Below are 26,228 nucleotides of genomic sequence, written 5' to 3' on the forward strand. Positions count from 1 at the left end.
TTTGGACATCTCAAGTAGAGGATGAATGGAACATGTTAGTATTGCGACAACCAAAGACTGGCAAGCTGGGCCTAGTTCTAAACAAGATAAGGTCGGAGCTCCCCTATCAAAGATCAAAGTAACCAGGGACAGAGTTCATGTTCTGGAGGAAGGGGGATGAGGGTGGTAATTTTACTCAATTCCCCAATAATAAACAAATATAAAAAGTTAAAATGGAGTTCAATAATTAAATATACAACAACCACCAAGATTGGCAGCAGAGAATTTATAATTAGGCAAACATTTGATGTGAAAAGGAAGACTTTTCAAAGATGAAACAAATATCAATGAATTGGATATTTCAATCTTGCTTGCTGACTTGACTTGAATATCTGTATATATACATATATATATATATATATATATATATATATATATATATATATATATATAATTGACACATCCAATATCACATCTCTTCTAAGATTTAGTAATTTGGGGGGGGGGGGAATAATATCCTCCCTGTTTTTCAAAGGATTGTTTTGGACTGAAGATAAACTGGTTGTAAGCATTTTGTGAACTATAAATTATAGTAGAAATTTCAGTTGCTGTTTGTATTTTTGTTTAGTTTTTTCTTTGACTTTGTTCTAAAATGTCTTTATTGCACACTTATCAACCATTCAATCACTTATTAATTTTTTGTTAAGCACCTATTATATATTAAGTATAAAAAATAGTTAATGGTAAAGAAAAATGGGTAACAGACATTCCCTGGCATTCATGGAGCTCTCAATCTTATTAGCATTAATTCTTATCAAGAAAGTGCAATCCTAAAGCTATGTTTATGGTATAGCAATGTATTTAATGTTAATTTTGAAATTTAGCTTGGTTTTCTATCCTACCTAGAATTTCCTAGTTTTTACTGGCTATAAAAATAATATTTTTCTTGTTTCCTTCAGCTCATAATTTGTCATTACCATTTTTAAAAGTATTTTTCCATTTATTCTCTTTTCCACCCCTTTTTCATCTGAAAAATCTGGCAAATGTGCTTTTAAGAAATGATCCCTGCCCTTTCCCACTCTCTAAATTAAAATATAACCAAAGGAAAAAAAGTGAGAATTAGGTCGGAGAGGTTGAATTATGCATGGATATGTGGACATTCAGTAAATGGTTCTGCTCAGCTAACCTACATAGGGAGGCAGAGGCTCATTGACTTTGGAGGTTTTCAAAGGGTCTGCTTTCATGATCACCTAAGTAACAAAACTGGCTCAGCACTGATGTCCCCCAAAGTAACAAGCAATCTTTGGCAATGACCACTTAGGTCACAGCCCAGTGAAATGACCCATACAGCAATGAGTCTGCCTTTAGATATGAATTTGGTTTGATCAATACTATACAATTGAGCCAAATTACGAGCCTATATATCTCTCTCAGATCACTCTCCCAACCGCAAATGAGATGACATAGGAAGGAGCTGTGGCCCTGAGTTGTTGAGGAAAATGTTTGTTCTTTCTATATCTTTGAAGTAAATATCTTGTTTTAAAAGCATCAATGTTGAGGAGTTAAACGAACTGGGGTTCAACTTCCACTAAAAATGGTTCCCTAAAAATGAAGGAACATAGAGAGCAGAGTTTGAGCTAGTGACAGAGAAGGACACACTCAAAAAATATCATGGTACCAGAGAAACTGAAGGAAAGCTATAGTCCATTTGAACCTATGAGAGTGGGCCACAGAGCATACATGTTACATAAGCATGAAAGAGAACTTGGTCTTATAAGACTAGGCAGTATACTACACCAAGATAACCCCCTTTTGGATTTTGTAACATGCACAATCCTTCTATCATTGGTTCCAACCCATTATTCCAAACAAGGTGGTAAAGAGGAGTCTTTTTGCCTGGTCATGTTGCCAATGGAACATTTATAAACCAATTGACAAAAAGAAAAGCCTCATCCTATTTCCTACACAACTATATTTAAGAGATGAGACAAGAATTAAGCCTTGAGTTGAGGAGGCTTTAGTCCTTCATCTAATTAGCATCATGGATAATAGAGAAGCAGCCTGTTATTGCTCTTATAAAGCAATTATGTTTTTTTAATAAAAGAGTATGCTGGTTAACATTTAACAACTGGTTCTTCAAGGAGAAAGAAATGGAAACACAATATACTAAGCTTTACTTGCATTATATTTAATCTGATGGGATGAATGTCATGTCAACCCTATTTAAGTATGAACTCACTCTCTTCAAAGACTGAGATGGTAAAGTGGTTGTACTTTCATTTTGCATTTTCATGCAAAAATTAATTGATGTTCAGAAGAAATTATAAAAAAGGGAAAAGTCCTACATGTTCCAAAATATTCATGGCAGCTCTTTTTGTAGTGGCAAAGAATTGGAAATTGAGGAGATGCACATCAATGGGGGAATGGCTAAACAAGTTATGGTACGTGAATACTATGGAGTACTCTTGTAGGACTCTATAGAAGCACAGAATGACCTGCCGGATCTCATGCTGAGCGAAGAGAGTAAAACCAAGAAAACATTGTGCACATTAACAACAATATTGCAAGATGAGCAACCTTGATGGAAGCAGCTCCTCTCAGTAGTTCAGAGCACTAGGACAACTGTTCAGACCAGCTATGGACAATGTTATCCCCATAGAGAGGAAGAAAAACAAAACAAAACAAAACACACACACACATACACACACATACTCTCACACAGTAAAACCTTGACAATTTGATGAACCCTTTATAAAAATTATCTCTTATGTATATCTTTCCCTTAATCCTAATTACTCATACTGAGGATGACTAAACTGTGGACATGTTTATCAAGAATATGTATGTACAGTGCTAACATGACTATTTGCCATTGAGGGGAGAGGGGTGGAAAGGGAGAAGGGGAAGGAAATTTTGTAGTTTAAAAACATACATGTGCATATGGATGAAAATAATAAACAAAAAAGAATGAATGGTACATAATAGGTACTTAAATATTGATTCATTGATGCTACTTTTCTAGCATTTACATGTTTAACTTAGTTCTGTTTCTATTTTGAATTATGTTAGGATATGATAAATTTTGTTTTAAAAAACTAATTGATATTAATTGATTAAATGAAATTGGGAGGTTACTCATTGATCTTTAATTTGTAACAAATCAGAATTTTCACAAACCAGTATTATTTAAAATGAATTATTTTACCCCTTTAAAAGTAACCTAGAATTCCAAAAGAGGGTATAAATATCCTTGTTCTGGAAAATTGACTTAAAAATCTAGCTATCTCAGCATGATCTCTATTTTTTATTTAAGGCAATAAGGTTAGGTGATTTGCCCAAGGTCATATAGCTAGGCAATTAAGTGTCTGAGGCCAGATTTGAACTCAGGTCCTCCTGACTCCAGGGCCAGTGCTCTATTCACTGTGCCACCTAGCTGCCCCATTATCTCTAATTCTTAAAAATAATAAATCTATATTGTAGAGGGATCTGTATAGTGTTTGTCCGTTGGGAAACCTGCATAGTTAAGGAATTAGGAACATAGATTTAGAGTTGGAAATGATTTTAGAGACAATATAATCTAATCCCTGATTCCACAAACAAAGAAACTGAACCCAGAGAAACTAAATAACAAGTGATGAGTATAGGGGAACAGAGAATAGGATTGGAAGTTAGAAAGACCTGAGTTCAAATTTGAGCTCAGATACTTACTAACTGAGTGATAGTGAGCAGGTCACTTAATTTCTCTGTTCATTTGCTTCCTCATTTAGAAAATGGTAATAAAAATGTATCTTTTTCAAAGGAATTTTGTAAATATCAAATGAGTGATCAGATGAAAGGCACCATTGAAACTCTTGCATTATACAAATGCTAGTTTTTATTACTATATGTTGCAACAACAACAATAATAATAATAATAATAATAATATTAATAATAATAATAATTTCAACCCTGGTTCTCTTATTCTAAAATTTATTGCCATGCCAACTTTCAAAATAAAAGAATATGTCCTTCAATCTCAGTAGTATGACAACAACACTGCAAAAATATTTTTACTCCCCTTTGTGACATATATTTCCTTTGTCCAAGAGCACATAAATCTAATAAATAAGGTCTACACTCAAAAATTCAAGTGCAAATGTATTTTTACCAGCTATTCACTTTTTGTGTAATTCTTTCTTTTCACAATACCTTGTCTTTCTTTTAGTAAATGTGATGAAAATATAATCTATGCCCCCCCCAAGCCTTTCTGTTTCCTGCCTGAGTGTTTAATCTTTAATAATGCTTTCTCGATTCTTTCTGACAATATCATTTGTGCTAACACAAAACACCAAAAGTAAGTCATATTTATCCAATTCAACAAATCTTGGGAGTTTTTTTTAATATCTAACTACATATCATAGGAAGATAGCAGACCTCTTTATTCTGTCATTTTGACAAATTACTAATTTGGTATTCTTCATCTAACTCTATTTGCCCTTCTTTCTCTGTCCTTTGCTGAATAATCTCTCACCTGATAACAACTGTGGACCTACATCCTCACATTTGGAGGAAAAAGCATTGGCCATTAGCAGAGATTCCAGGTCCCTCTTCCTGAACAAGAATCTCAGTTTAGCTCCAAGTATTCTAGAATCTTTCTTCTTCTCTTTTTCCTCCAAATCATATCTTCTATTTGTATCCTTTATATTTATGAATACTAATTAGGTTTGAATAGCCATATTGGATAAAATGAAGTAATTCAATAAAAATTGAAGTAATCTTTCAAATACCCATTTGCTTATTTTTAGTCAGATAATAATGTTGTTCTTCATAATCGAAGTGAATAAGGCATGACATGTACATTATGTTAATTATAGTGAGGGAAATGTTATGCAAAGACATCCTTCTCATTGCCTTCCCCCAAAAGTCTTACCATGATATAGTAAAAGACAGGACTTCTGGTGATGATGGTTTGAATGCTGAGGGAGTCTTGGAATTTAATGTGGTTCCTTCCATATCAGCAAGACACCATGAGATTTTCAAACATGTTGGGCAATACATCAGTATGATTTTTTTTTTTTTGGTGACAACTTTGTGACAACATGGTGTAGCTAATTTGTTGCTAGATGGTCTGTCAGTAAGACGCAGCTCTGAAGTCATACTTCCCCTGGAACTCAAAGACTTTGGTTTCCCAGAAGGTTCCTGTTAGATCATAGGGATAATGCCACTGGATTGCTAGTTGGCATCATTTTTAGTGGAACTACTATGGTATCTGATCTCTTAGAGCCTTCAACTTTCATTTCGAGTAAATGAAAACATTCTTGGCAAAGGCTTTCACTGTGATCTGTCTTGCTAGTCCAATAATGTCACCTCTAGGTGCACAATATGAATGCTCTCTTGCCATCTCTCTTAATCATGGTCCTAGTTTCAAAAATCAACAAAATAGAACTGGGGCAAAATAAAAATACAGGAATTTTTCAAGATCTGTAACTGGAATGAGTACATTTCAAATCCTTTAAGGAGGATTCATTGGAGGGTAAGTATAGTGCCAGTAGTCATAATAATTCCATCTCCAATAGTATATATTAAAGTTGTTGCAGTAAAAAATAATCATAGTTATTCTTGGGATTGAACTGGAGGTTAGTCATGGTGAACTACCACCTCTTCCAGTCCCTCCCTCTCAGCACCCCCTTGATGCTCTCTGAACCTGAGTTTTCCTGCAAACTCAAAGTATTTACTTTGAAAAAAATTAGAATGTTCAAGGCAGGCCCCAGTCTCCTGGATACCATAGCTATAATGGATAGAATAATGGTCCTGGAGTCAGGGAAATGAGTTCATTTCTAGCCTCAATCTACATATTAACTTTGTGATTCTTTGCAAATCATTTAGCATCTCAAATAGGGACAATAACATTCCATTCAGGGTTATTTTGAGGATTAAATGATAAAATGTGTATAAAGGTCCTTGCAAACTTTAAAACAGCATAATTTAATGTTAATTATTATTATTATTATTATTAATATTATTATCATCAACATCATCATCATCCTCATCATTAATTGGATGTGAGGTTGAGTGCTCTCTCTTTGTATTTACAGTAGATTCATTAGGTTGGGGAAATATTGACAATATCTCTATGTTTTCTCCTATCTGATCATAAATTACTTCATGAAGAAACCTGTGTGTTTTACAGTTATTCAGATTAAATACAATTCTTTAAGATCTGAAGTCTTCAGATATTTAACTATCATTTGAAATCCCTCACCAATTTTTCTCACAATATAAATTCTCACCTAAATACTATATAAATTTGTGCTTTTTAATTCATCCTTTCATTTAATAAATTAAGTTTAATAATACTTGAAACACATGTCCAATTGTGGAGGTTGATTTCTACATCACTGCTTGAGAAATAGAGAATTGTATCATTACACACCTTTTTTCAATCATCTCCCACCTCACCTCCCCAGAGATTATTGTTTGCAAAATTTTAGCAATTAGGCAACTGGATGGTGCAGAGGTCAGAGCAACACACCTGAAGTCAAAAATATGTCAGACATGTACTGAGATTTTGGGCAAGTCATTTAGCCTGTCTACCTTAGTTCCTTATCTGTAAAATGGGGATGATAATAGCACTCAATTCTCAGGGCTGTCTATTAAGAACAGCTGTGGGCACCACCAATAAGGAGGAAATTAAAGTAATAATTTGAAATTATTTTGCCCAACTCTATGCCAATAAATTTGATAATCTAAGTGAAATGGATGAATATTTACAAAAATATAAGTTGCCCAGGTTAAATGAAGAGGAGATTAAATACCTAAACAATCCTATCTCAGAAAAAGAAATTCAACAAGCAATTATTGAACTCCCTCAGAAAAACTCTCCAGGGTCTGATGGATTCACAAGTGAATTCTACAAAACATTTAAGGAACAAATGGTTCCAATACCATATAAACTCTTCAGAAAAATAGGGAAAGATGGAAATCTGCCTAACTCTTTCTATGAAATCAATATGGTGCTGATACCTAAACCAGAAAGAATTGAAACAGAGAAAGAAAATTATAGGCATATCTCCCTAATGAATATAGATGCAAAAATCTTAAATAAAAATCTTAGCAAAACGATTACAAGTTATCACTGGGATAATACATTATGATCAAGTAGGATTTATCCCAGGAATGCAGGATTCTGCCAATATTAGGAAAACTGCTAGTATAATTAATTATATCAACAAAAAAAGCTATCAGAAATTATATGATCATATCAATAGATGCTGAAAAAGCTTTTGAGAAAATACAGCACCCATTCCTATTAAGAACACTAGAGAGTATAGGAATAAATGGACTGTTCCTTGGAATAATTAGCAGTATCTATCTGAAACCATCAACAAATATTATATTCAATGGGGAAAGGCTAGAGGCATTCCCAATAAGATCAGGGGTGAAACAAGGGTGCCCATTATCACCACTACTATTCAATATCGTATTAGAAATGTTAGTTTCAACAATTAGAGAAGAAAAAGAAATTGAAGGAATTAGAATTGGGAAGGAAGAAACAAAATTCTCACTCTTTGCAGATGACATGATGATCTATCTAGAGAATCCCAAGAAATCATCCAAAACACTACTGGAAACAATTAGCAATTTTAGCAAAGTTGCAGGTTATAAAATAAACCCTCATACATCCTCAACTTTCCTATATATGTCTAGCAGGATAAAGCAGGAAGAGCTAGAAAGAGAAATCCCATTCAAAGTAACCTCAGATATAAAATACCTGGGAGTCTATTTGCCAAGACAGACTCAGAAACTTTTTGAAAACAATTATAAAACACTTCTCACACAAATTAAATCAGATTTAAATAACTGGGCAAATATCAACTGCTCATGGATAGGGAGAGCTAATATAATAAAAATGACAATTCTGCCAAAACTAAACAATCTGTTTAATGCCCTAGTAATCAAAATTCCAGAAAAATTACTTTAATGAGTTAGAAAAAGTTGCAAGTAAATTCATATGGAGAAATAAAAAGTCAAGAATTTCCAGGAGCTTAATGAAAAAAAAAGTACAAAAGAAGGGGGCTTAGCCTTACCTGATATAAAATTGTATTATAAAGCATCAGTCATCAAAACTGTTTGGTATTGGCTAAGAAATAGAGTGGTGGACCAGTGGAATAGACTAGGTACATTAGCAGGAAATGATTATAGTAATCTGCTGTTTGATAAACCCAAAGAGTTCAGCTATTGGGATAAAAGCTCTCTCTTTGATAAAAACTGCTGGGAAAACTTGAAGTTAATATGGAAGAAACCTAGATTAGACCAACAACTCAAAAGCTTTACCAAGATAAGATCCAAATGGCTACAGTATTTAGACATAAAAAACAATACTATAAGCAAATTAGAAGATAAAGGACTCATTTACCTGTCAGATCTATGGAAAGGGGAGCAGTTTATGACTAAGGAAGAGTTGGAGAACATCACCAAAAACCAACTAGATGATTTCGATTACATTAAATTAAAAAGCTTTTGCACAGATAAAACCACTGTAACCAATATCAAAAGAACTGTAGTAAATTGGGAAACAATCTTTATAACTAATGATTCTGACAAAGGACTCATTTCTAAAATATACAGAGAATTGAGTCTTATTTTTTTTAGTTTTTTTTTTCTTTTTGGCAAGGCAATGGGGTTAACTGGCTTGCCCAAGGCCACACAGCTAGGGAATTATTAAGTGTCTGGGGCCAGATTTGAACTCAGGAACTCCTGACTCCAGGGCCTGTGCTCTCTCCACTGCTCCACCTAGCTGCCCCCTACTGAGTCTTATTTTTAAAACAAAAAGACATTCCCCAATTAACAAATGGTCAAAGGATATGCAAAAACAATTTACACATGAGGAGATGAAAGCAATCCATAGCCTTATGAAAAATTGCTCTAAATCATTAATTATTAGAGAAATACAAATTAAAGCTTCTCTGAGGTACCACCTCACACCTCTCAGACTGGCCAATATGACCAGAAAGGATATTGATCATTGTTGGAAGGATTGTGGGAAATCTGGAACACTATTACACTGTTGGTGGAGCTGTGAACTCATCCATCCTTTCTGGAGAGAAATTTGGAACTATGCCCAAAGGGCAACAAAAATGAGTATACCCTTTTACCCAACAATACCACTACTGGGTCTATACCCTGAGGAGATGATGAAAAAGGGTAAAAACATCACTTGTACAAAAATATTCATAGCAACCCTGTTTGTGATGGTAAAGAATTGGAAATCAAGTAAATGTCCTTCAACTGGGGAATGACTTAGCAAACTGTGGTATATGTATGTCATGGAACACTATTGTTCCATTATAAAACAGGAGGGATGGGAATTCAGGGAAGCCTGGAGGGATTTGCATGAAATGATGCTGAGTGAGATGAGCAGAACTAGAAAAATACTGTATACCCTAACAGCAACATGGGGGGTGATGTTCAACCTTGAAGGACTCACTTATTCCATCAGTGCAATAATCGGACACAATTTTGGGCTGCCTGTAATGGAGAATGCCATCTGTATCCATGGAGTTTGAACAAAGTTCACAGACTATTCCCTTTATTTTAGAAAAAAACAGATATCTTATTGTCTGATCTTGTTATCTCTTAGACTTTTTGTCTCTTCCTTAAGGATATGATTTTTCTCTCATCACACTCAATTTGGATCAATGTACAACATGGAAACAAAGTAAAGACTGACAGATTGCTTTTCCATGGAGGGAAGTAAGATTGGATGGAAAATTGTAAAACTCAAATAATATCTTTAATAAAAAGATTATTCCCCCCCCACAAAAAAAAAAACGACCAGCTGTGGGACTCTGGACAAGTCAATTAAATTCTATCTGCCTCAGTTCCCTCTTCAATAAACAGGGATAAGCATAGCACCTATTACCAAAGGTTGTAAGGAAAGAATGAGATAACATCTGTAAAAGTATTTTGTAAACTAGAAATTGTCATATAAATGCTATCTACTATTATTATGTTTTCAAATTAATGGAATATTCCATACTTCAAGGATCCATCAACCTCTTAACCCACTTTTCTGTGATTTAGTAGATAGTATTCCAGAGTTTCCAAGGCCCCAAATGAGAGCCCCATAATTAACCTAAAGATGATTATTTCTGAACTTGGTCCTCTGATGTCATAATTAGAGTTTGTCACTTGACCAATATCTCCTAAACCATCTCCCTCCTCACAGGTAACCTCCAAGAATTCTGGATAAATATAAATGAATGAAAAGAAATAGACTGAATCTTTTTCCATATAGTTGAAAAAAAAATAGTCTTCCATTTAGTAAGTTTTCATTAAAATAAGTAATATTGATACTACTGTAGCCCTGCCAACTTTGCAGATCACCTATAGTTTGGTTTATTAAAATATGAACTATCTATATATGGTTAATGGTATATAATTGTTTATTTTTCCTATATTCACTCCAATATATACATAGGAGAAATGATACTACAGCTCATTCTCTTATCTCTCCTGGGGAACTTAAAAAAATAACTTCCTTGTTTCTTAACTCCAAGGATATAGAAAACACAGTTTATTTCCAAATCACGCAAGAAAACTTTAAATTGGCTCCTGGAAACCTATGGAGTATCCAGTCTCTACCAAAGAAATCACAAAACAATATTAAAAACTCTTTGGAATCCAAAGTTTTCTGACCACTTAGACAATAAAAACTATTTGATTCCGAAATTTGAATTTGGGGAAAAATGTATATTTCCTTTAAAATCAAGTAACAGATATTTATTGAACTTTGTGCAAGGCACTATGAGTTATATAATGGTAAATAAAATGCTGCCCTTAAGGAGCTTATACTCTTCTAGGAAAGGTAAGACAAATATAAACACCCCCAAGAAAGGCATAAAAAGAAATTATAATGAAATTTGCAGGATGTAGAAATTCATATCTGCTTGTGGAGATTTGGGAAAATTTCTCTGGATCTTGTAGAATGGGTATGATTTTTATAGTGGAAGACTGACAGGAAGTAAGTGGTCTCCAGGCACAGGGGTTGTCATAAACAAAATTGTGGGCATGACAAAAAAGGATGAGTGTATGGAGAAAGAATTGATTTGAGACAGTCTAATTTGACTGAAATCTGAAATAATTATAAGAGAATGTTGAAAAAATAGGTTGGGATCAGGACATGTAGGGTCTTAAACAACGAGTTTTCTGTGGTTAAAAGTAACATGACAAGGATTTTAGAAAATTTAAAAGAAATACCTAATTCTTTTATACTCTATCTTTCTTGCTTTTCATAGCATATTGAAATATACATTGATAATTCTTAGGTTCATAATAAGAAAAAATGAAAGAGAATTAAAGAATTTAATAAGTCAGTAGTTCCCAACCTGTGAGACATGAACCTCAAAGGGAAAAGAGTCATTATGAAAAGTACAAGAATATGCATCCTATGCAAACATATTTTTATATGTATCAATTTTGTAACCTGAAATATGTCTTACACATATATACTATTTTACACATATATACTATTTTAAAAGTTATATGATGCCCTTTGTGAGAAGAAACCTATGATTTCATCAGTATAGGGAACTCCTGATAAGGATACCAGATCTGTAATTTATAATATTATACTACAACCTGAGGTAATGAGAGTTTAAATGATTTGCCTAAAAACAATCATTAAGAATGTGTCAGAGAAAGAGGGTAGAGGTTGTAGGGCAAGATTGTAAATTGCAGAGGGTAGAGATTCCAAATGAGGAGTTCTATTAGGAATTGATACATATATACATAGCCAGCTCTCTAAACCTTTATGCTAGATTTCTGATGGCTGATTTGATTAATAAAAGAGATTCAATTTAAAATTTTATAATATTCATATTGGTTTCTTATCATTATGTACTTATCAATCAATAAATTTAGCTATTATTTAGCTGTTATGACTTGGGAGTCCATGAAATTTTTTGATAATTAAAAAGCATTATATGCTCAAAAAGGAAACCACTGAAATAAGCCATATATGGATGATTTTCAAATAGAGGAAATGCAACATAGAATGTGGTTTATGAAGATTTAACAGCACCATAGAGGGAGGAAAAAAAAAATGAGGGTACAGATTCCAAGTGAGGAGTTCTATTAGGAAACAATTGTAATAGTCTAGTTCTGATTTGATATGTATAATGGATCTCATGTTTCTTGACTTTTCAATGTGTAAAGAAAGGAGAATATTTGGAACGTAAATATATATATATATATATATTATATATATATATATCTTTTTAAATAGTCTAGGTCTGAGGTAATGAAATTCTGAGGCAATAGGCTAAACTAATAAAGTGGCAATCATAATGGGAAGGAGTAAACTAGAAAAGTAGAACAGAAAGGTTTTAGTACTCAATTAGCTGAAGCAAGCAAGCTAAATGGAAATAAAATATTAGGGCTAATTTGGGGACAGGATATATGATGAGTTTGGATTGGAACTTAATGAATTTGAAATTTTGTCAGAAAATATAATTAGAAATAAAAGAATTAGAAATAATTATGTTTCTAACTACTGATATAAGTTTGATAATTTTCTTCACAGAAATAACAGCTGAAACAAAGGGATGATGCCATCCACAAATTCCTCATCCCTAAAACGAAGGGTTTTGACTAGGTAGTCTCTGATGCCCCTTCTCTATCAAGAGTTGTGATACTAGGAAACATTCAAAGTGAAAAGGGGCAAGGACAGAAATTTGGAAGGTAACTACAATTGAGGAGATAGTAGGAAAAAGATTATGTAATTGAGACAAAGATGAAGTTAGAGAGAGAGAGAGAGAGAGAGAGAGAGAGAGAGAGAGAGAGAGAGAGAGAGAGTTCATAGGAGGAAAAATATTCAAAAGAAATGGAGGTCTTTAATGACCTTTGATAATATTAACAAGAAAAAAGTTTTATTTTTTTTTAATTCTCTGCAGGCATTCTCATGTTCCACTTTTCCACTGAATTTTGAGTAACACCTCCATGTATAAGCTCTCTGCTTACATTGTTGTCAGTGTTTGGCATTGGTTATAAGGGGCAGAATTATGTGACTAGGTCATTCATACTTGAGAAACTTCTCTAAGTGCACATACCACTGATGTTGAGTCAATAGGGTTATGTTCAAATATAATCTCTATTCTTATTGGGTACCAAAGTCAAGTCATTGACTAAAGGGAACTTAAGGGAGTAATAGTTTTTCAAAGGACTAAATTTACAACTACAGTAGAGCTTTCTAAGTCATAATTCAAGAGCTAGGTTGAATATTTAGAACATTCATGAAGCAAATGTCTTTATGCAAGTTATGCCCCTCCTTTTTCACTTTTTTGAACTCCCTTCTCCTGCTTTGGGCCCAAACAACCACTAGTTGAAGAGGGAAGAATCTGAGAAATCTGGTACCTCCTTCCCTCCATTCCCTACCAAGAAAAAAAGCACTAGTTAGGATCAATGCTAAGCAAACTCTGTATATTTCCCCTAAAGGCAGGGAACAGAACTAGTGAAGCAGAAAATTCCTGTAGAAAATTCCCTTCTGTTCCCATGTTTATCCTTGTAATTATCAGGAACACATACTTTTCTAGACTAAGCAACCCAAGCAATTCTATTAGATTGCTGTGAGTCTTTTTACATCATTTCAATCTTGTGACCCCAAACAAATCTTTTTTTTTCTCTGAACCTCAACTTTCTCCTATTTGAAGTGAGGGGGGATGAGCTAGGTCATTTCTGTGGCAATTTTTAAACTAAACAACCTGTGAGTATATGAATAAACATAAAAGAAAAACTCTGGGCTTGATGTCAAAGAGCCTGGGATAAATTTTTACTCTGACACTGCCTATGTTACTCTTGTTCAGTCATGTTGAACTCTTCATGACCCCATTTGGGATTTTCTTAGCAAAGATACTTGAAGTAGTTTGCCATTTCCTTCTACAACTCATTTTATAGATGGAGGAAACTGATGCTAGTGATCTGTCCAGGCTCACATAACTTGTCAGTATCCAAGGCTGGATTTGGACTCAGAAAGATGAGCCAGGGTTCTACCAACTGTGCCATTTAGCTGCTCCTACTACCAGTTTAACCTTTGACAGATCATTTGATTTCAGCTTCCTTATCAGTTAAGTAAGAACTTTGAATGAATTCTTCAAACCCTATGGAGTAGAGAATTTAACTCAGTGTTTATTTCTATCAGATGACATGACTCTTCCAGTTAAAGAATGATATCAAAGAGTTGAAACATTACCAGCTCACAAGTCAAAGAAACTTGGGTCTAAGTCCTAGATTTGCCTCTATGTCACATTGAGCAACTTATTTTAACTTTCTGGACCTCTTTAAAGTGGCTAGTTTCTCTCTAGGGTACCTTTCAAAACCCACATTCTAACGGATTTATCTTTTCCATATGACCTAGAACCTAAAGCTAGTACCAAGAAGCTAGTCACATTCTTTTCTTACCTCTTAATTTGCATACTATCACCAATTAGGAGATGGGCACACTAATGCACTGTTGATAGAGCTTTGTAATGGGCTAAATAATATGGAAAAAATTTGGAATCATTATCAGAATGTGACAGGTTTTGTCACCAAGATCTTATTACTTAACATCTACCTGAAAATGTCCAAAGATGAATAAGATAGTGACAAACAAATACTAAACAATGGAAACAAAGTGGGTACTTATCATTTAGAGAATGGTTAAATAAATTGAGGAACATGAAAATAATGTTACTGTGTTCTTAGAATAGAGTGCTGAGAAAGTGCTGAGATATTACAGAGAGAAGTAAATTGAACTGTGAAAAACAACACAATGATTATAACAAATTTAATGAAGAGAACTGAATACCATGCAATTACAGTGACCAGAGATGAACATAAAGATAAGAAGATTCACCTCCTTTATTGCATTAAAGAGGTGGGAGACTAAGGTTATGGAATGATGCATATGCTGGCTTATTTTTCTTAACTATTCTTTTTTCCTCCATCTTTGATTCAGGTCTTTCTGACTCCAGGTCTGGTGCTCTATCCTCTAGACATCCCTAACTGCCCAAGATAATTCAGTGATTATATTCTTTGTTACAAGGGAGGGCTCACTGATTAGGCAAAAATGAAAAAAAATGTATTTGGAAAGGAAAAGAATAAAATAGATGGCAGAAATAATCTTTTAAAAACTAATTTAATGTCTACTATTACTAGCATTATAGGGCTATCGTGTAATGTGGCATGGTGGATAGAGAGAGACTATATCAAAGCCAGGAAAACCTGGGTTCAAGTTCTATCTTAGATACATGTTGATTCCATGCACATCCCTGGGCAAATTATTTAGGTATCTAAGATTAAAAATTGCAGATAAGGTGTTGACCTGCATAAATAGAAGTATATTTTCTCTTCTACCTTCTAGATGAAAACTAGTTTTCTCTACTGCTATGCTTTCCTTTTGAAATGACCTTCCATCTATTTTATATGTATTTTATAATTGCATAGTCATTTACATGTAGACAAGCACACTAAAATATGAATTCCTTAAAGGCTAGAAAACAGTGTTTTCAGCTTTTCTTTCTTATTTTTTTGGTGCAAATTGCTAGGCATATATAAAATCTTAAGAAATTTTTATTGACTTACTATTATTTTTAGCCACTATCCAGTCTTTTCTTTACTAAATTAGAGTTATAAAATGAAACATTTATGTCATATGACTCAGCAACACTTGCCTAAACATAGCAGGACTCAAATGCAAACTTTTATTTCTAAGTAATTAAATTCTTTGTTTTGTTTTAATTTGAGATAAGCAAGGATGATCAAAAAAATTTAAATTTTCTGCTATAATGAAAGAAAATTGCTCAATTTGTATGTTATTTTTTTTGAATTCTCCTGCCTTTGGAACTAAAACTTGGAAGTATGGCACTAAAGAAACTATTCAATGGCTATATGTTTCTTATAAAAATGCAAGTCTCTATAGAATAATGAGAATTTAATTGTGTAAATTTCAGTTACTAGTGATATGATTTCCAAATGAATTGAAGTAAAACATCTGAGTTCAAAATATGACTTTGCAACTAACTACAGCAACTTTGTGACCCAGGTCAAGTCATTTTTACCACACTTTTCTCATTTAATGATGAAAAAGTTGGACTAGATAGCATCTGTAATCTCCCTTCAGGACTAATTTATGATCCTATATTGAGTAAGCAGTGTTACAAAGAATGAATGATGGTAAATAGATTTGTGATCTCATTCATGTAACTCTTTTCTCCAGCAATGCAGATCCCCACCCAATACTCTAGGGACATTTGTCATTTCTTACCAAATCACAAAGATTACAGGAGATCAAATAGTTCAATTTATTGGTTAGCCCCCAAGATCCCCTTGGCCAAGCCCATCATTTTGTATCATACATTTCTTTGATGACATGCTTTGTTCTGGCTTTTCTTGGTATTTTCTTAAACTTTCATGTTGCAGTCAATGCAAATCTACTAGGTACTTCCATATTGCCCTCTGAGTAATTTCAACTTTAAATTCTTCTTAGAGTGACAACATTACATGACTCACAGTCAGACCATAACATTGGGGGCTTGAGGAGAGGCATATGGTTATTGAGGAAATGGACTCAATTTATCCATTGGCATTGTTTTTTTTCCCCTAAGACATAGAGAAAGAGATGGATGACTCTATAGTTTGTTCCTTTAGAAGTATGTGATAATGTAGAAAATGGAAATTATTTCATTTCATTTTTTTCTCTGTGAATGGTTAGAGAAGAACTTCTGAATTCTTACATATTTCTTTCAAGAGACACTAAAATATTTACAGATTTGATGCAACCAGAATAATACCTCATAAGTAGGAACACTGGGAGGATCTTTACATCCACAGGAAGCTCTTCTTAACCTGCATTCTTTTCGTGTCCTTTATGCCCTTTATCACATTAGTAAACATCTTTTTAAGCACATATTTTTCATATGCTTTTAAGGATCAGAGGCACACACATATGATGCACAAGACATATACCCATACAATACATATTTGTGGCCCACTGTGGAATATTACTTGCGAAAATCTTCCTGTTCCCTATTGATTCTATAATTAAGGAAGTCCTTGATATCCATATAGAGGATCTCATGAACAGAAAAATAGATATAGAAATTGATATTTTGGATGTTCTCTAAATACTGAAGTCTAAGATTTTTTGAAATCTTTTACATCTCCCTTTCCTTCACATAGCTTGTGAATTAATCCTTTAGTACATATAGAGGTGTGTTTTCTCAAGTACAGATATTGTCTTCATATGCGTGGTCTCTAGATGGTATTTCTTCTCTTTTGTTTTTAGGGGGTTTTTTGCAAGGTAATGGGGTTAAGTGACTTGCCCAAGGCCATAGCTAGGTAATTATTAAGTATCTGAGGCCGGATTTGAACTCAGGTACTCCTGACTCCAGGGCGATGCTCTATCCACTGTGCCACCTAGCTACCCCCAGTATTCTGTCTCCATAATCATATTTAGTGTTTTGATATTTAAGTCTGTGTGTGTATGGAAGCTCTACTATCATAAATGGTAGCAAAAAATAATAAAATCTTTGTAGATCTCTATCATTTTCCTTCTGTAGCTTGTTCTCCTGCCATCTTCATTCTTAATTGTACTTTCTATGGCATTGCCTAGTCAGGTCTCTCACTAACCATCTTGAAAAACTCATTGTACACTCTTCTGTTTTTCTCTATTTTGTGAAGTTGTATTCTCACAAACTTTCATCATCTTTATAGGCTTTTACAAATTAGTATTCTTAGTTTCGCCTTTGACCATCAAATCTCTCAGTCTTCATTAATATCAAGACAGCATCAAAAATTACTGTTCATATTCTCCAGAGTGTCTACTTAAAAACATTTTAGCAAACACTTGATTTCTATGTCAAGAAGATTGTGACCCAATTCCTTATTATGACCTCAAAAATTTCATTATATAGTTTAGTCATAGAAAATCAATTTATGTAGTAGGGAACAACTGAATATTCATCTGTGAAAAGTGCTGTGGTGGGAAACAGCTGTCCCACCATAAATGCTCCACCATTCCAGAAAAAAAATGACTAAGACCCCACTTATTTTTTCCCATGAATCCCAGGACCTACTAATAGGATTCTCTGATCATCTCTACCATTATCTTTCCCTTCATACTGAATATCTTTCAACCATGTCTCCTAAAAGATGAATACATTATTATTTTTAAAATATCAAAACTATTTAAAACACTACTAATAAAAAGAAAAGAAAAGGTTGGGATAGGCCTTGAAAATGTGTAGGAGTTGGATAGGAGTCAGGAAGGAGAGAAAACATTCTTATCAAGAGGAAAAAAGAACAAAGACACAAAAGCCCAGATGAATGACAATATATATGCAAAGAATTCCATCCTGAAGCCTGGAAGAATGACAGTATACATGTGAAGAATTCCACCCTAATAACAGGTGCATAAAAGGACAAAAATATTTTTAATTCAATCCTTCAAAAATCTGTGATTGGGTGCATTCATCAACCCCTTATCACAACTCTGCCATTCTATGGCAAATAGTCTTCAAGTATTTCTGTTGCCTAAAAATCCATGCTCAGAGGGACAAATTTCTTGTATAGAACTTCTTCAAATTTAGTTAGATTTTTCTTTACATGACATATACATAAATCTATCATCAGATCTGTTCTGGTCCAACTAACCAAGTGGACTTGGATAGAGCTTCTATCCTGTTGGTCCAATCTTAGGGGACAAAGCAGACCTTTAACCCATGACAAAGCATCAAAGCAGGCCTTAAGAAAAAGGAAGTTTGAGCTAAGATATCAAAACATAGAAGAAAAACTTAGATTGTTTTCATTACTTCTCTGCAAACACAAAATAGATATTGCAACAATAACTGCCCCAAACTAATTATGAGTCTCAGTTGTATCAGCTTGGATGCTTCTCCTCCGTAGTAGATAGACCTTATAGAAATACACTAATGAGAGGCAATTAAGTAGCAAGGAGAAAGGTTTCAAGAGCAGGAAAACCTGCTTGGTTCCCTAAAATAGGCAAAACATTTTGAAATACTAGGGTCAGTATAGCATTAGTTTATACATTGTCTATACCACTGCATTCATTGTGGGACCTAGCTTGAAGTTGATGTGTTCCTGTTTATCTGATGCCTAGGAGATGAATAACAAGAAACAATAACAATACCATTGAAGACATAGTGCTTCAAAATTTCCAAAACTGTTTCCATACTTAATATCACTTAAACTATGAAGGATCCCTTCAACTCCAAAGTCTCAGAGATGAGATTTAAACCCTGATCTTTGTGACTCTAGTACCAACACTCTATCCATTGAGTGTGCTATAATCCAGAATATACTTTGCTACTTTAGATATATATTTCTAATTAGTTCTGATCCACTTCAGAAGGTTCCCTCAGACTTCAATTGAATGTATTTTTTCTCACTCTTTTGTCCTTTGTCTTCCCAAAACCCAAACCAATGAACAGATTCATGACAGATCAGGAGGAGAAATTGATGAACTGAGTTGATAGACTGAGCCAAGGTAGATGGAATTACTTTAAAGAAGAACACCTTTTTTTTAAACCTTGGATACAACTAAGAATTTGAATAAATATGCATTCTCATGTTGAAACTCACCTACAGAGTCTGGGACTGCTTCATCAGGTGTATGAAGTAACTGTGAAACCTCTTCTGTTCCTTCTGCAAGATTGTCACCTTGCAACCTAAATAATGAAAAACTATCATGAAAACATAGCAAATGTTGAGATAGGAAGTGCCAAAAAAAAAAAAAAAAAGATAATGAGAAAGGTATAACTTTAAACATTTAGATGAGATGCTTCAAACTTGTCACTTTCATGTTATCATTAATTAAATTTTAAAAGGGCTTTTATGTATATCTCATATCTTTGTGCCAATTGTGTGACTTCGGTGGTCCAAGTATTATTTGCATTTTACAGGTATGAAAATCAAGATTTAAACATGTCAGTTGATTTGCCCATGTTGCAGAGCTATTAAGTGATGGAATCAGAACTGGAACTCAGATCTTACTCTAAATCATTTGCACTTTCAACTGTCCTCTACCTCTTAGAACACGTATAAATACTAAATTGCACTCTTTCCAATGGAATGCAATGCCTATCTATGCATTTCTAACATTCTTGTAGGATTCAGTAACATAAAACTTGTGACTTTATGAAATTTCTATTCTAGACTTACTTTTCTTCTGTAGGATCATCTTCTTGGTCCTAAACTGGATTTAGAATGCTAGAGTCTAGGAGACCTCAATAATAAAAGGAAAGAATCATGCTTTATGTATATTACATCATGGGCAATGCCATTAAAATTTTTTTTAAAAACCTGTTTCTTAAGAGGAGAAGCTTTCACAGTAGTCAAATAATTCTACAAAAAGATGTTGGATATTCTTAATGTGAGTTGAATAATGTGCCTTAAGTACAGAATGAGCATACTTCCAGCAAAAGATATTTAACATATCATATCCAATTTTGATGAGCAGTGTTTATAAACAGATGGGCCAATGTCTATCAACAGTAAGCAAGTCAGTGTTTTTTTTTTCTGAAATCTCACTTTTTAAAGCAATGAGCTTGCTTATTTCACTGACAGCTCTATACACATCCAAAAGATGTTTTAAAATATCCCCAATTAGCCATCAGGTTGAAAAAGGAAACTATAAGCTGAAGTTTAGCAAAGACCATTTTCAATTCACGTTTTTTTAGTTTTGTTTTTGTTTTAGTTTTTGCAAGGTAATAGGGTTAAGTGGTTTGCCCAAGGCCACACAGCTAGGTAATTAAGTGTCTCAGGTACTCCTGACTCCACCACTGGTGCTCTATCCACTGCACCACCTAGCCTCCCCCAATTCACTTTTTGACCTTTACTCTGACTTGAATCTAAGAGCATAGTAGGTTTGTTGAACAGTGAAAATCAGATAAATCCAAATTTTCCCCTAAAACTTCCCTCAAGTGAACAAACAACTATAAAAAGCATTACTCTGGGTGGCTAGGTGGCACAGTGAATAGAGCACCGGCCTTGGAGTCAGGAGTACCTGGGTTCAAATCTGCCCTCAGACACTTAATAATTACCTAGCTGCATGGCCTTGGGCAAGCCACTTAACCCCATTGCCTTGCAAAATCAAAAAAAAAAAAAAGCATTACTCAGCTTGGCTATTCTTAATCTTTAAAAGGACTCATAATTTCATAACAAACAAGATTATAATGAAAATATGCATTACAATTTAAAATTTCTTTAACTTCACATTATGGTAATCATTCATATGCATTGGGGTTTTTGACAGCTTTTCAGGTCATAAACATTGCACTTTCTTGCTAAAATAGAGATTAATTCCTCACACATATTTGTCATACATACTCATGATTCTTTAGACAGTGGTATGAGAGAAATTTGACAAAAGTGATCAAATTTTTTTAAGTATGCCTCTCAAGGCTATCACTGGCTACAAAATGGAGATGTTACTCAAAATGAAAATTTATATTAGGTCATGAAAAAAACTAGCTTGTGAAAGATCTTCTATGAATCTGACATTCATTTGCAGAGAACGCTTATGTTGTTTTTTTTAGGTGGTGGACAGCATCCAAACATCAATTTTCTTTCTTTTAAGTTTCCCTCCCAAATCACTTCTAATATCCCATCTTTATTTGAGGTTCTTCTCAAATTCACTCTATCTCCTTGCCAGACACAAGTTTTTGACTTGACATTCAAAGGATACTTTTTAGATATAAAGTCTTTTTTATGCCATTGAATTGTATCCTCCACACAATATCCAGGAAATTTTGCAAACATTATTAGTTATAACATGATTGATGCAGAGGTTTTGCATGAAAATTTGGGGAATAATTCTTAGATTGGAAGGTAGGTGCAGTGGAATGGCTAGAGTTAGGCCTATAGTCAGAAAGACCCAAGTTCAATTTTGACCTTAGACACTAGTTGTGTGACCCTGGGCAAGTCATTTCACCTCTGCTTTTCTCAGGTTTCTTAGTTGTAAAATGCTATGAGGATGAAAGGAGATAATAATTATAAAGCATTTAGTAAAATATCTGGCACATTATAAAGTCTATAAAAATGGTAGCTATTATAAATTCATTTGGAATACTAATGAGGATCATAAAAAGAGACTGACCATCTGACTGTGTCTCATGGAATATTACTTTTATAGAGATCATCATGAGTCCTAGACCTGGTCATAACCTTATAGATTTAAGGAATTCAATTTTGTCAACTCTCCTAAGCTCTGGATATATGTAATCAGGTTCTGGAAAATTGTTCCACATTAACTTTGTTCTCTAAACAAGGGATTTATTATTATTATTATTATTATTATTTATTTTTTATTCTCATTTTGTACAAATGTTTTTCTTTACATTAATAAAATATACTTGTTTACAAGTAAACAAAATACCCCTCCCCCCACGACTATAGATAGACTTGTTTGGGCGAAAAAGTAAAGAGGAGAGAAAAAAAATTAAAATTAAAAAAAGTAATAGTAATAATTGTAGGTATGGCCAGGTAGCACAATGGACGAAGCACCAGCCCTGGAGCCACGAGCACCCGAGTCCATATCCAGCCTCGTAAACCCACTAATCACCCAGCCATATGACATGCAAGCCACCCGATCCCCACTGCCCTGCAAAAACCAAAAAGAAGAAAAAAAAAAGACCCAAAATAAAATAAAATAGTAATAATAGTAGGGGTGGCTGGTTGGCAGACAGAGCATTGGCCCTTGAGCCAGGAGCACCTGGGTCCGAATCCAGCCCCAGACACCCAAAGATCACCCTGCTATGTGGCTCCAGGCAGGCCACCCAGCCCCACTTGCCCTGCATCCTCCTTCAAATAATAATAACAAAAAATGTGCTTCAGTCTTTGTTCCAACACCATCAACTCTGTTGTGAGTGGATCACATTCTTTATGATAAGTCCATCACAAAAGTTACTTCCATATTTTTCCAACGTTGCCATTGCTGATCGCAACTCCCTCCTTTCTTACTTCTCCACTACCATGTACTATATTTTCTCTCTCCTTTCACTCTGACTCTGCTGTAGGGTCACTGAGTGGTGCAGCAGAGAGATCCCTGGTCCTGGGGCCAAGAAGCCCTGAGCCCCCATACCACCCCTTAGGCCCAGAATCCACCTGACCCTATGGTCCTGGGCAGGCCATCCAATCCCAGCCCCTTGCAAGAAGTAAAAAAAAGAAAATGTGTTATATCTGACCACTGTCCCCCCATGGTCCATCCTCTCCTCCTTTATTCACATCCCCTCCCTTTCCCCCTGCTCCCCCCTCCTTCTTACTCCAGTAGTCTGTACCCCATTGAGTATATTTGCTGTTTCCTCTCCTAGCCAACTCTGATGAGAGCAAAGGTTCCCTCGTCCCCCCTTGCCTCCCTTCTTCCATATCATTGCAATAGCTCATTGTAATAAAAAAAAAATATTATGTGAAATATCTTGGACTATTTCCCCTCTCCTTTTACTTTCTCTCATTCCATTTCCCTTTTTTTCCTATTGACTCCATTTTTACACCATATTTTATCTTCAAATTCAGCTTTCTCCTGTGCTTCAACTATAAAAGCTCCCTCTACCTGCTCTATTAACTGAGATGGTTCATATGAATATTATCAGTATCATTTTTCTATACATGCTGTTCATCCTCATTAAGTCCCTCATATTTCCCCCCTCTCCTCCAATCTCCATGCTTCACCTGAGTCCTGTATCTGAAGATCAAACCTTCTGTTCAGCTCTGGCCATTCCAACAGGAACATCTGAAATTCCCCTGGTTCATTGAAAGTCCATCTTTTTCCCTAGAAGAGGACATTCAGCCTTCCTGGGTAGTTCATTCTTGGCTGCATTCTAAGCTCTTTTGCCTTCCCATATATTGTATTCCAAGCCCTAGGAGCTTCCAATGTAGTTGCTGCTAAGTCCTGTGTGATCCTGACTGCAGCTTCATGATATTTGAACTGTGTCCTTCTGGCTGCTTGTAATCTTTTCTCTTTGACTTGGGAGTTCTGGAACTTGGCTATAACATTCCTGGGGGTTGGTTTTTTGGGATCTGTTTCTCGGGGGGGGGGGGGGATCAGTGGATTCTCTCCATTTCTATCTTGTCCTCTGCCTCTAGAATATCAGGGCAATTTTCCTGTAGTAACTCTTTGAAAATGATGTCAAGGCTCTTTTCCTGATCATGACTTTCAGGTATTCCAATAATTTTCAAATTATCTTTCCTAAGTCTGTTTTCCATATCAGTTGTTTTTTCAATGAGATATTTCACATTTTCTTCTAATTTTTCATTTTTTTGGTTTTGAAGTATTGATTCCTGATTTCTGGTAAATTCATCAATCTCCCTGAATTCTATTCTTTGTCTGAAGGATTTGTTCTCCTCAGAGAGTTTTCTTATCTCTTTTTCCATCTGGCCAATTTCACTTTTTAAAGCATTCTTCTCCTCAATAACTTTTTGAACTGTTTTATCCATTTGACCTAAGCTGGTTTTTAGCATGCTATTTTCTTCAGCATTTTTTTGGATTTCCTTGACTAAGCTGATGACTTCATTTTCATGTTTTTCCTGCATCTCTCTCCTTTCTTTTCCCAGTTTTTCTTCTAACTCCCTCATTTGATTTTCAAAGTCTTTTTTGAGCTCTATCATAGCCTGAGCCCAATTTCTGTTTTTCTTGGAGTCTTTAGATGCAGGAGCTTGTGCTTCCTCATCTTCAGACTGAGTATTTTGATCCTTCTTGGGCTCATTTGCAAAATATTTCTCAATGGTCTTCCTCTTGTTTCTTTGCTTGTTCATTTTCCCAACCTAAGCCTGTGTTTTGGGGTGCTTCCTGAGCTTTTGGGACACTCCCACAAGGGTCTCAGTGTGTGAGGTTCTGTCTTCCCTCCTGGTCTGTGAATGAACATAAGCACCTCCCTCTGCCACAGGGCTGAGGGGGGGGGGGGGCTGTTGTTCTATGGGGAGGCCTAGACTGGGATCAGGATCTGAATGTGGTCAGAGCCCCAGAGTCCTGTTCCAAGGGCAGAGGACAGAGCTCAGCAGTCTCTCTCTCTTCACTCCCCTCCCTCAGCTCAATGGGCTCATGCCCTGGGGACTCCTGTTTACCAGCTCCGCCTGCTTCTCTTTCAGGGTCTAGGCTGCTGAAAGACCAAGCTGCTTGCTGTGTGCCCTGAGGGCTGGGCTCCATGTGCTGCTCTGGCAAAGGTCCCCTGCTGTTCCCCCACTTTGTGCCGGTGCTCCCTGGGGTGCAGATCAGGAGACTCCCCTGCTGCTGTGAGCTGCGGCTCCCAGCGCCCTGGGGCTGCCTCCAGGAGGCTGAAGTTCTTTGGCTCTGGTGGGCCACCCCTCTGGCATGCCGCCCCTCTGCCCCTCCGACCCAGGGGAGCAGAGCCTTTCTGCTCTTTTCCAGGTTACCTTGAGTAGGAGAACTGCCTCACTGGGTCCCTTTGTGGGTTCTGTCTCTTGAAAGTTTAGTTAGAGTCCTTAGTTTATGCGTTTTTATCAGAGAGCTCCTAAGACTCAATCCTTTCATGTCGCCATCTTGGCTTCGCCCCCCCTTGAAAATTAAACAAGGGATTTTTAATGAACCAAATTGCCAATAAAATGCTGAAATTATTGCCAATGAGAAGTATAATTGTAGATGAGAAATAGAATGAAAGCATCAGATAAGATAGAACATTCACTTCCTAGTAAAAAGTTTGCTTGGTAAACAAAGCCAAAATCAGAACATGTTTTGGTGGCTAAAGGAAAAAACAATCACAATAAAAGGAATTAAAGATTATTATCATGAATTATTGTCTGCCTTATCCATCTTTCTTCACTAGAATAAAATATGAATCTCAAAATTACCAAAACATTTGTATGGATTTGTTAGACTACTCTCTCCTCAGATAGACAATCTGTTTTATATTTCACTCTAAAGTGGTTTTCTTCTTTAATCTTATGTTTTCCCTGCAGTTGAAAACATCATTCTCAGAAGAGGTTCAAAAACTTTATCAGACTCACAGGGATCCATGGGCCAAAAATAAAGAGTTTGAACTTTATTCTATAGGTAAAGGAGAGTCATTGAAAGTTTTGTATCTGTTTGTCTGTGTGTGTGTGTGTGTGTGTGTGTGTGTGTGTGTGTGTGTGTGTGTATGTGTGTGCACATTTAGAATCAGGTTTTTGTACTATATTTTATTTCCTAACTTAAAACTTCTTAGAATTACTAATGATCTTCATTATATGCTCACTGTCTCTAAGGTAAAAGCTAAAGTTT

At 35.1% G+C, this 26,228-nt stretch overlaps 1 protein-coding gene across 2 annotated transcripts in view; it reads right to left on the bottom strand.

The window, feature by feature from the left end:
- CXH8orf34 (chromosome X C8orf34 homolog) overlaps positions 1-26,228 on the bottom strand; it is a 443,848-nt gene that overhangs the window by 144,366 nt on the left and 273,254 nt on the right. For both annotated transcript variants that reach the window (XM_074203923.1, XM_074203922.1), the window contains exon 9: positions 19,598-19,683. In XM_074203923.1, coding sequence (XP_074060024.1) covers positions 19,598-19,683 — 86 coding nt within the window. The remainder of the gene's footprint in view (positions 1-19,597; positions 19,684-26,228) is intronic.

This window comes from Macrotis lagotis, chromosome X (genome assembly GCF_037893015.1).
Source record: "Macrotis lagotis isolate mMagLag1 chromosome X, bilby.v1.9.chrom.fasta, whole genome shotgun sequence".
Lineage (NCBI taxonomy): Eukaryota > Metazoa > Chordata > Mammalia > Peramelemorphia > Peramelidae > Macrotis > Macrotis lagotis.